At 41.4% G+C, this 12,736-nt stretch overlaps 1 protein-coding gene across 3 annotated transcripts in view; it reads left to right on the top strand.

Annotated features, from left to right (window-relative positions):
• NDUFS1 (NADH:ubiquinone oxidoreductase core subunit S1) overlaps positions 1–12,736 on the top strand; it is a 35,730-nt gene that overhangs the window by 14,194 nt on the left and 8,800 nt on the right. For all 3 annotated transcript variants that reach the window (XM_009444076.5, XM_009444075.5, NM_001079915.1), the window contains 6 exon segments: positions 260–394; positions 1,154–1,268; positions 2,458–2,603; positions 3,219–3,347; positions 6,675–6,804; positions 12,209–12,369. In XM_009444076.5, coding sequence (XP_009442351.2) covers positions 260–394; positions 1,154–1,268; positions 2,458–2,603; positions 3,219–3,347; positions 6,675–6,804; positions 12,209–12,369 — 816 coding nt within the window.

The following is a 12,736-nucleotide window of genomic DNA, read 5'->3' as shown; positions in this document are numbered from 1 at the left end:
AAGAGGATAGTTTGAGCCCAGGAGTTCTAGGCTGCAGCGAATTATGATCATGCCACTCTAGCCTGGGCAACAGAGTGAGACCCCATGGCAAAAAAAAAGGTGGGGGGTTCTTTTATTTAATTGCAGTTCCTCTAAGCTTCATTTTTTAAAGTAATTCAGAAAGGGAATTAATTGTAAAAAAATTTTTTTGGTAAACCAGGTAACAGAAACTTTCTTTATTCCCAAAAGCACCATAGTAAACACCGTATGTGTTTCTCAGAAAGACAGAATCCATTGATGTAATGGATGCGGTTGGAAGTAATATTGTGGTTAGCACAAGAACTGGAGAAGTGATGAGGATTTTGCCACGTATGCATGAGGACATCAATGAAGAGTGGATCTCTGATAAAACCAGGTATATGCTATATTGTTTTCCTTAACTTTAACAGTTTATTTAAAGGAAATTTTATAATAATTTTAAAGAATTATCTTTTATATTTGCAAATTAGTTACTGAATATAGACTACTGGAATCTGAGTTGCTTATATAATGTGATAATACTGACTTTAATAGTCCTAGGTCAATCCCTGGATATTGTATTTACTTTGAGAAAGATATTTTTTCCTCCCACATGGAGAAATTCAAGTAGATTGATACATTCTCAACTTATTTCAGTTTGTTCATTAGAGAAAAGAAGCTAGGCTGGGCGCAGTGACTCACACCTGTAATCCCAGCACTTTGGAAGGCCGAGGTGGGATGATTGCTTGAAAAAGAAGCTAAATAGAAGAGTTTGCACAATATAATTTTGATAAAATATTTAGAGATACTCATGTTTTGTAAATAAAAATGATTTGCCTTTTTTAGCTGTCAGATTTTTTTGTGTTGTAATTTTAAGATTGTTCAGTTAGCTGAAAGTATAAGAAATCAAACTTTTTTTTGTATGATTTAAGGGAAGAAATCAAACTTTCAGATGGTATTTTAGTTTTAGGTGAAGTTCATAAAATCTATTAGTTCATCTCTAAAAATATCTGGAATAATTACTTGTATCTAGGTGTTTAGATATTTGACACTTTAACCAGTACTGTATTTAAATAACATTTCTTGTTGATTTAACTTGAAAATTATAGTTACTTCTTTAGCAAGATTCCACAATGGTGTAATTTCTGTTTTCTAGATTTGCCTATGATGGGCTAAAACGTCAAAGACTTACCGAGCCAATGGTCAGAAATGAAAAAGGGCTTTTAACCTATACTTCTTGGGAGGATGCGCTTTCTCGTGTAGCTGGAATGGTAAAATTTGAAATAAATAGTGTTAAATAGTGTTTGTGATTATCAAGAAACATCTTTGCCATGAAGAGGGGGGATGTATATTTCTTCCCTTTTTTACTTTTACCAAGATTATGATTTAATCTCCTTCCATTTTACAGATATCTACTGAGGACATATGCTAGATATTATGCTAGATTAAGGGATATAAAGACCACAGACACATCATTCCTGCATCCTACAATCTTGTAGTAGAGAAAGTTGCACAATTCAGCAATTATTATATGCAACTATGAGTAATTATATAAGGAGTAATATGAGTGAGAGCACGTAGGAGGAATGCCTAACTAGGACAGGCATATCAAGATGCCTTCCTTGGAGGTTGCAGTGAGCCGAGATCACACCACTGCACTCCAGTCTGGGTGACACAGCGAGACTCCATCTCAAAAAAAAAAAAAGCTGCCTTCCTACAGAAGGTGATTCTTAAAGAAGAATCTGAGAATGAATATGAGCTTGCCAGAGCACAAGTGGAGGGAATAGTTTTCTTGTTAGAGAAAGACAACATAAAGCACTAGAGGGAAAGGCAGATACTTCAGAGGAGGTCGCATTTAAGGTAACTATAGTTCCACTTCATTCTCCAGACCTCATTTTGAAGTGCCTTTGTTCCTAAATATAAAACAGCTTCCTTCCAAGCTGATGTTATTAGCTGTGGCCCCACATAACACCTCTGCAGCTTTTCACTTTTAGATTAATTAATAATTGTTGTACAACTTTTTTTGTGTTTTTGAGATGGAGGTTTGCTGTTGTCGCCCAGGCTGGAGTGCGGTGGCGCGATCTCGATCTCGGATCACTGCAGCCTCTGCCTCCTTGGTTCAAGCAATTCTTCTGCCTCAGCCTCCCGAGCAGCTGGGGATACAGGCGTATGCCACCATGCCCAGCTGATTTTTGTATTATTAGTAGAGATGGGATTTCACCGTGTTGGCTAGGCTGGTCTTAAAGTCCTGACTGCAGGTGATCCGCCCACTTCGGCCTCCCAAAGTACTGGGATTACAGGCATGAGCCACTGTGCCTGGGCATGTTGTAAAACTTTTAATCAGAAGTCTGTTAACTTTTTTTGTACTTGAAAACAAGTACTGTTTTATTTTCTGAACATTTCATTGTGGTCTTTGCTGCGTGTAGGTTTCTTGGTGATGCCCTTTTCATCTGTTTCTAGTTGCAGACTTTTCAAGGCAAAGATGTGGCAGCAATTGCAGGTGGCTTGGTGGATGCTGAAGCCCTAGTAGCTCTCAAAGATTTGCTTAATAGAGTGGACTCTGACACCTTATGCACTGAAGAGGTCTTCCCCACTGCAGGAGCTGGGTGAGAAATATGAAGCCAGGATCTAGGCTTTCCTTTCTTTTTTTAGTTACAAGTTATGTATAAAATGTGACAACCTGGATTCTCCAACATATCCCCCAGTTTATTTTCATATGTAGACCAAGATGAAACCAGAAGTTGTAGGAAATAGAGGAATCCACTTATCACTAAGTATCTCAGGCACAGTGGCTCACGCCTGTAATCCCAGCACTCTGCAGGCCAAGGCAGGCAGATCGCCTGAGTGCAGGAGTTCGAGACCAGCCTGGCCAACATGGCGAAACCCCGTCTCTACTAAAAATACAAAAAAATAAGCCGGACGTGCTGGTGTGCGCCTGTAATTCCAGCTACTTGGGAGGCTGAGGCAGGAGAATTGCTTGAACCTGGGAGGTGGAGGTTGCAGTGAGCCAGGATCACGCCACTGCATTCCAGCATGGGTGACAGAGTGAGACTCTATCTGAGAAAAAAAATAAGTATCTGAAATGTTCATTTAATTTAGAAATACTTCATAAAATTTTTTGTTTGAGAAGGCAATGGGTTTGATGATAGGAGAATATTTCATGGATTCTCTGTATGTCTTAATTTTAAAGTAAATTTGCATTTTATATATTGTATTTCTAGCACAGATTTGCGTTCCAATTATCTTCTTAATACTACAATTGCTGGTGTGGAAGAGGCAGATGTTGTTCTTCTGGTTGGTACAAATCCACGTTTTGAGGCACCACTGTTTAATGCTAGACTTCGAAAGAGGTTGGTAATAGTATTTATTCAAGGTTTAAAAATATTTATGTAATTTTTTTTTTATGTGTGAAAAATGACATCTTCCTAATAGTGTTAGTGGTAGTGAGACTCCAAAAGATAACTGGAAGACAATTTTTTTTTTTTTTTTTTGGTGGGACGGAGTCTCACTCTGTCACCCAGGCTGGAGTGCAGTGGCAGGATCTCGGCTCTGCAAGCTCCGCCTCGAGATGGGGTTTCACCATGTTAGCCAGGATGGTCTCGATTTCCTGACCTCGTGATCCGCCCGCCTCAGCCTCCCAAAGTGCTGGGATTTCAGGTGTGAGCCACTGCACCGAGCCTTTTTTTTTTTTTTTTTAATTTTTTAGATTTTTAAAATAATTTTTTTATTGTTTTTTTTATTTTTTTGTCTTTGAGACAGAGTCTCGCTCTGTCGCCCAGGCTGGATTGCAGTGGTGCGATCTTGGCTCACTTCAAGCTCTGCCTCCCGGGTTCACGCCATTCTCCTGCCTCAGCCTCCCGAGTAGCTGGGACTACAGGCGCCCGCCACTGCACCCAGCTTATTTTTTGTATTTTTAGTAGAGACGGGGTTTCACCGTGGTCTCGATCTCCTGACCTTGTGATCCGCCAGCCTCAGCCTCCCAAAGTGCTGGGATTACAGGTGTGAGCCACCGCGCCCAGCCTTTTTAATTTTTTAGACATGGAGCGTTGCCATGTTGCCAGGCTAGTCTCGAACTCCTGGGTTCAGGCCATCCTCCCGCCTGGGCCTCCCAAAGTACTGGGATTACAGGCATGAACTGCGACGCCCAGTTGCAACAATTTCCAATAGGTCCGTTTTCTCCTCTCCTTGCCAGTCTTTTAAATTTACTTTATTAGCTTTTTATTTTGAAATAATTCAAGATGCTTGAAATGGTCTTTGTATACCGTTTTGTATATTGTTCACATAGATTAACTGATGTTAACATCTTACCATATTTGTATTATGATTCTCAGTGTGTGTGTGTATATATATAGTGTATATGTGTGTGTATATATATACACTACATATATATGTGTGTGTGAATCTAATTTTCTGAATCATTTGGAAGTTTCTGGTGGACATGGTGCCCTTTTATACCTAAATTCTCAGCGTGGATTTCCTGAGAACAAGGAGCATTCTCTTAAATAATGAAGAAATTTAGGCTGGGCGTGGTGGCTCATGCTTGTAGTCCCAGTACTTTGGGAGGCTGAGGCAGGTGGATCACCTGAGGTCAGGAGTTTGAGACCAGCCTGACCAACATGGAGAAACCCACCTCTACTAAAAATACAAAATTAGCCGGGCATGGTGGCGCATGCCTGTAATCCCAGCTACTTGGGAGGCTGAGGCAGAAGAATCGCTTGAACCTGGGAAGTGAAGGTTGTGGTGAGCCAAGATCACGCCACTGTACTCCAGCCTGGGCAACAAGAGCAACACTCCATCTCAAAAAAAAGAAATTTAGTTTTTTTGGTTTCTGAGATCTCAGTCTTGGGTCACTGCATCCTCTGCCTCCTGGGTTCAAGCAATTCTCCTGCCTCAGCTGCCCGAGTAGCTGGGAATACAGGCATATGCCATCACATCCAGCTAGTTTTTGTATTAGGGGTCTTGCTCTGCCACACAGGCTAAGGTATATTAGCATGATCACACCTCACTGCAGCCTTGACCTCCTGGGCTCAAATGATGCTCCCACCACAACCTCCTGAGTAGCTGGGACTGCAGGCATGCACCACCATGCCCAGCTAAGTTTTTAAAATACCTTTTGTAGAGACGGGATCTCCCTATGTTGCCCAGGCTGGTCTTGAACTCCTGAGCTCAAGTGTTCCTCCTGCCTTGGCCTCTGAAAGTGCTGGGAGTAATAGACATAAGCCACTGCATCCAGCCAGAAATTTAGTTTTGATACAATATTATTTCATAAGCCTACGTTTATATTTAAATTTCATTGATTTTTTTTCATAATTTCTTTTATAGCAATTTTTTTGTTTCCTCAGGATCCATTCTGGAGTCATACATTACAATTAGTTTCATGACTCTTCTGGTCCCTTTTTTGACTTTTTTTTTTTTTTTTTTTTTAAGAACACAAGCCAGTTATTTTCTAGCATGCTTTCTGTCTTTTAAATTTACATCTTAGAGATTTATAAAGAGGGTAACCATATAGTTTATTGTCTAAACTACAGGAGTGAAAGAGGGAATTAATAATTACATCAGGATAACGGGAAAAAAAAGCATTATCTCAGACAAACCAGACTATATAGTCATTGCACTTATGACTTTTTGGAGGAACTGGAGCCATAGTTCCCTGCTGTGGAGAATAAATGTCAATAACACGGTATATTTTCATGAATTATGAAAATGTTTAAATATCCTTAATGGATAATTAAGAGATAATTGACCCTGCCATGTAAATACTGCAAAATAAAAATTACAGATTAATTCTAAAATTAAAATTTTTTTAGGCCGGGCACAGTGGCTCATGCTTATAATCCCAGCACTCTGGGAGGCTGAGGCGGGTGGATCACCTGAGGTCAGGAGTTCAAGACCAGTCTGGCCAACATGGTGAAAGCCTGCCTTCTACTAAAAATACAAAAATTAGCTGGGCGTAGAGGCAGGCGCCTGTAATCCCAGCTACTCAGGAGGGTGAGGCAGGAAAATTGCTGGAACCCGGGAGGTGGAGCTTGCAGTGAGTCGAGATTGTGCCACAGCACTCCAGCCTAGGTGACAGAGTGAGACTCTCTCTCAAAAATAAATAAATTAATAAATAAATAACTTTTATAGCTGGCTTACTAGCATTTCTTTCTTTCTTTTTTTTTAAATTTTTTATTTTGAGGTGGAGTTTTGCTCTTGTTGCCCAGGCTGGAGTGCAGTGACCCGATCTCAGCTCGCTGCAACCTCTACCTCCTGGGTTCAAGCGATTCTCCTGCCTCAGCCTCCCAAGTAGCTGGGACTACAGGCATGCGCTACCATGTCCAGCTAATACTGTATTTTTAGAACAGATGGGGTTTCACCATGTTGGTCAGGCTGGTTTCAAACTCCTGACCTCAAGTAATACACCTGCCTTAGCCTCCTAAAGTGTTGGGATTTACAGGTGTGAGCCACTGCGCCTGGTCTGGATAGCATTTCTACACAGCAAATTAATTCACTGAATTGCCTTGGCATGCCTTTTTGCAACACTGTTTTGAAAGGTACGTAGTAAATCATATCTGTTAAATGTGTTGTCTGTGCTTTTAACATTTTGTAATAGTAAATAGATGTATCACTTAGGATTGATGAGACCAGTAACTGCTTAGCTTAGTTATTTACTTCTTAAAATGTTGTTTTTATTTCAGCTGGCTGCATAATGACTTAAAAGTGGCCCTTATAGGCAGTCCAGTGGACCTCACTTACACATATGACCACCTGGGAGACTCCCCCAAAATTCTTCAAGACATTGCTTCGGGAAGCCATCCATTTAGCCAGGTGCTCTCAACTTATGTGTATCTACTCTTGTTGATTTTTAATTATTATTATTTAAACTTAACTGTTTTTGTAATAATCCTATGTAAGTGTTAAAACTTACACCAGGTTGGGCGCGGTGGCTCACGCCTGTAATCCCAGCACTTTGGGAGTCCAAGGCAGGTGGATCACCTGAGGTCAGGAGTTCAAGACCAGACTGGGCAACACGGTGAAACCCTGTCTCTACTAAAATACAAACCAAAGTTAGCATGCGCCTGTAGTATCAGCTACTTGGGAGGCTGAAGCAGGAGAATTGCTTGAAGCAGGAGAATTGCTTGAACCCAGGAAGCAGAGGTTGCAGTGAGCCAAGATTGTGCCACTGCACTCCAGCCTGGGCAACAGAGCGAGACTCTGTCCCACCCCCAAAAAAACTTACACCAATACAGAAAAGAACATGAGGAAGAAAGTAAAACATTACCTAAAATTCCACCACCCCAAAACAGGTATTGATAAAACATCATAATCATCTCTCCATTTATATAGAGAGCAAAGCAAGATGGATGAATAGTCAAACAAAAATGAGATCATACTGTACATGCAGTTTTTATTTACCAGAGTTTAATTTTCTTGAAATTATCTGAAAAGAAATCAAAGTAAAACTGAAAGAATTGCACTTTTAACTTCATTTAAATCTTTCTTTATTACAAAAGGAGTTATTCCTTAAAATTTTACCAGTCCTTCTATTTTCGTTTCTGAGGTACATGTTTTTTTCATTTGAGTTCTTTCTTTAATTCATTTTGTTGTTGGCTTTATTGTTTTGCTTTTCCCCAAAGGTGGCTCATGGGTGCCTGTATTCCTTGAGTGCTTGCTTGCTTGAGAATGTCTATTCCTGAAGAGACAGCTTGTCAGGATGTGAAATTCCAGGGTCAGACTTTTTTTTTCCCCCCTTTCTGAGCTTTATAGACACTGCCTTTTGTTAGTGAAGAAGCATGTAAACTTTATTCCCCCGCCCCGCCCCAAACCCTGTCCTGATTATCTTTTTTTTTTTCCTTGGCGGGGAGACAAAGTCTCGCTCTGTCACCCAGGCTGGAGTGCAGTGGCACGATCTTGGCTCATTGCAACCTCCGCCTCCCGGGTTCATTCTCCTGCCTTAGCCTCCTGAGTAGCTGGGACTACAGGCACGCACCACCACACCTGGCTAATTTTTGTATTTTTAGTAGAGACGGGGTTTCACCATATTGGCCAGGCTGGTCTCCAACTCCTGACTTTGTGGTCCACCCGCCTCGGCCTCCCAAAGTGCTGGGATTCTGATTATCATTCTTGAAATTCAGTAACTTCACCAAAATATGTCTTAAAGGTGAAGACATCACTATAAGACTATAGGACAGAATGTACTTTCAGTCTAAAGATACAAGGTTCTCTTTATTTTAGAATATATGTGTGGTGGTGGAGGTGATTAAAAAACTAAGGAGTTGGCCGGGCATGGTGGCTCACATCTGTAATCCCAGCACTTTGGGAGGCTGAGGTGGGTGGATCACCTGAGGTCGGGAGTTTGAGACCAGCCTGACCAACATGGAGAAACTCCGTCTCTATTAAAAATACATAATTAGCTGGGCATGGTGGTGCATGCATAATCCCAGCTACTCGGGAGGCTGAGGCAGGAGAATCGCTTGAACCTGAGAGGTGGAGGTTGTGGTGAGCCAAGATTGCACCATTGCACTCCAACCTGGGCAACAGGAGTGAAACTCTGTCTCAAAAAAAAAGAAAAAAAAAAGGAAAGAAACTAAGGAATTTCCGGCCAGGTGCTGTGGCTCACACCTGTAATCCCAGCACTTTGGGAAGCCAAGGTGTGTGAATCACCTGAGGTCAGGAGTTCGAGACCAGCCTGGCCAACATGGTTAAACCCCGTCTCTACTAAAAATACAAAAATTAGCTGGGTGTGGTAATGGGCACCTGTAATCCCAGCTACTCGGGAGGCTGAGGCTGGAGAATCGCTTGAACCCAGAAGACGGAGGTTGCAGTGAGCTCAGATCATGCCACTCACTCCAGCCTGGGCGACAGAGCGAGACTCCGTCTCAAAAAAAAAAACAAAAACAAAAACCAACAACTAAAAACTAAGGAGTTTCTGTTTGTCACACAAGGGGGTCTGGAGGTAGGCACATTGAAAGCTGATGCAGGCTGGGTGCGGTGGCTCATGCCTGTAATTCCAGTACTTTGGGAGGCTGAGGCGGGCGGATCACAAGGTCAGGAGTTTGAGACCAGCCTGACCACCATGGTGAAACCCCGCTTCTGCTTAAAAAAAAAAAAAAAAAAAAAAAATCAGCTGGTTGTAATGGCCTGTAATCCCAGCTACTTGGGAGGCTGGGGCAAGAGAATCACTTGAACCCAGGAGGCAGAGGTTGCAGTGAGCTGAGATTGCGCCATTGGACTCCAGCCTGGGTGACAGAGTGAGACTCCATCTCAAAAAAACAAAAAGAAGAAAGAAAGAAAAAAAAAGCTGATGCAGTTGTCCAAGCATATCATCAAAGAGAGCCTGCATTCCTGCTTTGCTGTCGTCAGTGCATTTGCTTGCTCACATGTGATTGTGTGTGTCCTTCTCCTTGTGGTTCCAAGATGGTTGCTTCACTTACAGTCTCAGGTGTAGGGAAGAAGGTGATGTGCAAGAGGATGAAGTAGCAAAGCACAACTTGTTTATTTTGAATAGAAAAAAAATTATGATTAAAAGATCAAAAATATTAAAAATATTCAGTGAAAAGTCTTCCTTTCTCCTCTCTAATTCCCATCCCCATGTGATAGGTGACTACTATTTTCAGAGAACGTTTTCTTTTCTTTTTTTCTTTTTTCTTTTTTTTTGAGACAGAGTCTTGCTGGGTCCCCAGGCTGGAGTGCAGTACGGTGGCATGATCTCGGCTCACTGCAACCTCAGTCTGCCAGGTTCAAGCGATTCTTGCCTCAGCCTCCCGAGTACCTGGGACTACAGGCGCATGCCACCATGCCCAGCTAATTTTTTTATTTTTAGTAGAGACAGGGTTTCACCATGTTGGCCAGGATGGTCTCAGTCTCCTGACCTCGTGATCTGCCCGTGTCGGCCTCCCAAAGTACTGGGATTACAGGCGTGAGCCACTGTGCCTGGCCTGAGAACGTTTTGTTCTATAATAGATTTAAATACATTTTTCATTAATTCTGTTACCTTCATTAAGAACTCTTGATGTGGTGGCTCACACCTGTAATCCCAGCACTTTGGGAAGCCAATGCAGGCAAATCACCTGAGGTCAGGAGCAAGACCAGCCTGGGCAAAATGGTGAAACCCTATCTCTACTAAAAAATACAAAAAAAAAAAACCAATTTGCTTGGCATGGTGGCATGTGCCAGTAATCTCAGCTACTTGGGAGGCTGAGGCAAGATAATAGCTTGAACCTGGGAGGTGGAGGTTACAGTGAGCCGAGATCATGCCACTGCACTCCAGCCTGGGCAACAGAGTAAGACCCTGTCTCAAAAGAAAAAAAAAACAACTCTTGACAATGCAGTTGTCGAATCTTCTCTTCTATATAATATATTTTTAAGGTCTCACTCTGTTGCCCAGGCTGCAGTGCAATGGCAGAATTGTAGCTGACTGTAGCCTCAAACTCCTGGGCTTAAGCAGTCCTCCCACCTAAGCGTCCCCTGTAGCTGGGTCTGCAGGCATACACCACCATGCCCAGCTAATTTTTATATTTTTTTGTATAGATGGGGCTCATTGTGATGCCCAGTCTGGCCTCAAACTCCTGGCCTCAAGCAATTCTCCCACCTCAGCCTTCTAAAGTGTTGGGATTACAAGCATGAGCCAACCTTGCCTGGTTTTTCATATCTGTGTTTTTTTCCTTTTTCCATTTGTTTTGTATCCTGTACCCTGGCTTTCCTGTCCTTGTATTTAATCATGTTTTCTTTCTTTTCTTTCTTTTTTTTTTGTTTTTGAGACGGTCTGGCTCTGTCACCCATGCTGGAGTGCAATGGTGCTGTCTTGGCTCACTGCAGCCACCACTGGGACCACAGGTGCACACCACCATGCCTGGCCAATTTTTTGTAGAGACGAGGTTTTGCCACGTTGCCCAGGCTGTACTTGAACCCGTGGGCTCAAGTCATCCACCCACTTCGGCCTCCCAGAGTGTTGCGATTACAGGCCTGAGCCACTGCACCTGGCCTGTTTAGTTTTTTATTGTTTCTGGAATGGTATTTATTACTTGTTTGTCTTCCAGTTCTATCCTGAATTCAATGATGAAAATCTCCTTACTATATAATACTCTACAGTGTTGCTTCTTTGAGTTTTTAAGTGAGAAAGAGTGTGTTGTTTTTCATTGTCTTTGAGACTATTAAAAACTATTTCTCTCAACTATTCACATTTCCTTGGCAAATTCCTCTTGTGATTAATGTATTCCTCTTTATAATATCTCAGCATAATTTCCATGCTGATTCTTTGATTGTGGCCAGCTATTTATTGAAGAATGACACAAAGGATGGGTGGGAGAATGAGACGTGTATTCTATAACTTTACTCGTTTTGTTTTGTTTTGTTTTTGAGACAGAGTCTCACTCTGTTGCCCAGGCGGAGTGCAGTGGCACAATCTTGGCCCACTGCAACCTCCGCCTCCCAGGTTCAAGCAATTCTCGTGCCTCAGCCTCCTGTGTAGCTGGGGCTACAGGTATATACCACCGCGCCTGGTTAATTTTTTTGTATTTTTAGTAGAAACGGGGTTTCGCCGTGTTGGCCAGGCTGGTCTCGAACTCCTGTCCTCAAGTGATCCACCCACCTCAGCCTTGCAAAGTGTTGGGATTACAGGCGTGAGCCACCGCGCCCGGCCTATAACTTTACATCTTATTTGCCCATCTTCTGTGAAATCTGTAGTTTCCTTTACTCTTGGGATGCATTCTTCCAGTTTTTGTCATTTAGAGTTACTATGGTTTAAAACAAAGCCTTAAAATTGTAGGTATTTAACATTGTGATCTGGTGATCATTGCTTTCCCTGCCTCCTCCTCCCTATCTGTGGCATGGTAAGTAGATGGGAGATAGTAGACATGATACTTAAGCATAGTTTTTCCTATTCTTTAATTACCATCTGAATCTCTGGAGAGAAGTTCCCCAATTTTTCTGGGACCTGCCCATAGTTATTCTGACCACAGGATAATTTGCTAGGCTTTTTATTCTGAATAATTACTTCTAGAAAACGTGTCTTAGCTGATACTCAGGCATATTTCACAGTAGCATTGGCAAGATGCTTTGGATTAAACTAAATCTGGTTGTATATGTGTGTCTATATGTTGGGCTAACAAATTGAAGACATTCATGTTACACCTAAGACTTGGGACAACCTATATTATAGAGGCAAATATGGTTCAATGTTCAGCTTACTTGTAATATTTTAAAATCAAAGTTGTTTTTTTTTTTTAAATAGGTCCTAAAGGAAGCTAAAAAACCAATGGTGGTTTTAGGCAGTTCTGCACTCCAAAGAAATGATGGAGCAGCAATTCTTGCAGCTGTTTCTAGCATTGCACAAAAGATTCGGATGACTAGTGGTGTTACTGGTGATTGGAAAGTTATGAATATCCTTCATAGGTTTGTTGAGTAATTGCTTTATATACTATAAATTCAAGTAATGTTGTGTATATGTATGTGTTCCTGATACACTGTTAAATTTAATTTACAAACAACATTTAGCAACATTATCCCAGTTACACATGTGAAATATAGACCTTTACTCTGTGTGAGAAGAGCCCGAGATGATAAGGAATATTAAAAATATTTGAAATAACAGTGAGTGTTGAGAAAAAAAGTGAAGTACTATAAAAATTGTTATATTAGTTATACCTTGGTTCAAAAATTGCAACAAGTTCTTTAATTAAATGATAAAAATGTAAGCTAATATGAGAATTCAGCTAAAGGATTTCTTTCTTTTTTTTTCTTTTTAATTATTTGGCTTTTT

This window comes from Pan troglodytes, chromosome 13, assembly GCF_028858775.2.
Source record: "Pan troglodytes isolate AG18354 chromosome 13, NHGRI_mPanTro3-v2.0_pri, whole genome shotgun sequence".
In the NCBI taxonomy this organism is placed as follows: Eukaryota; Metazoa; Chordata; class Mammalia; order Primates; family Hominidae; genus Pan; species Pan troglodytes.
The sequence above is the reverse complement of the archived record's forward strand: the minus strand, read 5'-3'. Positions and strand labels throughout refer to the sequence as shown.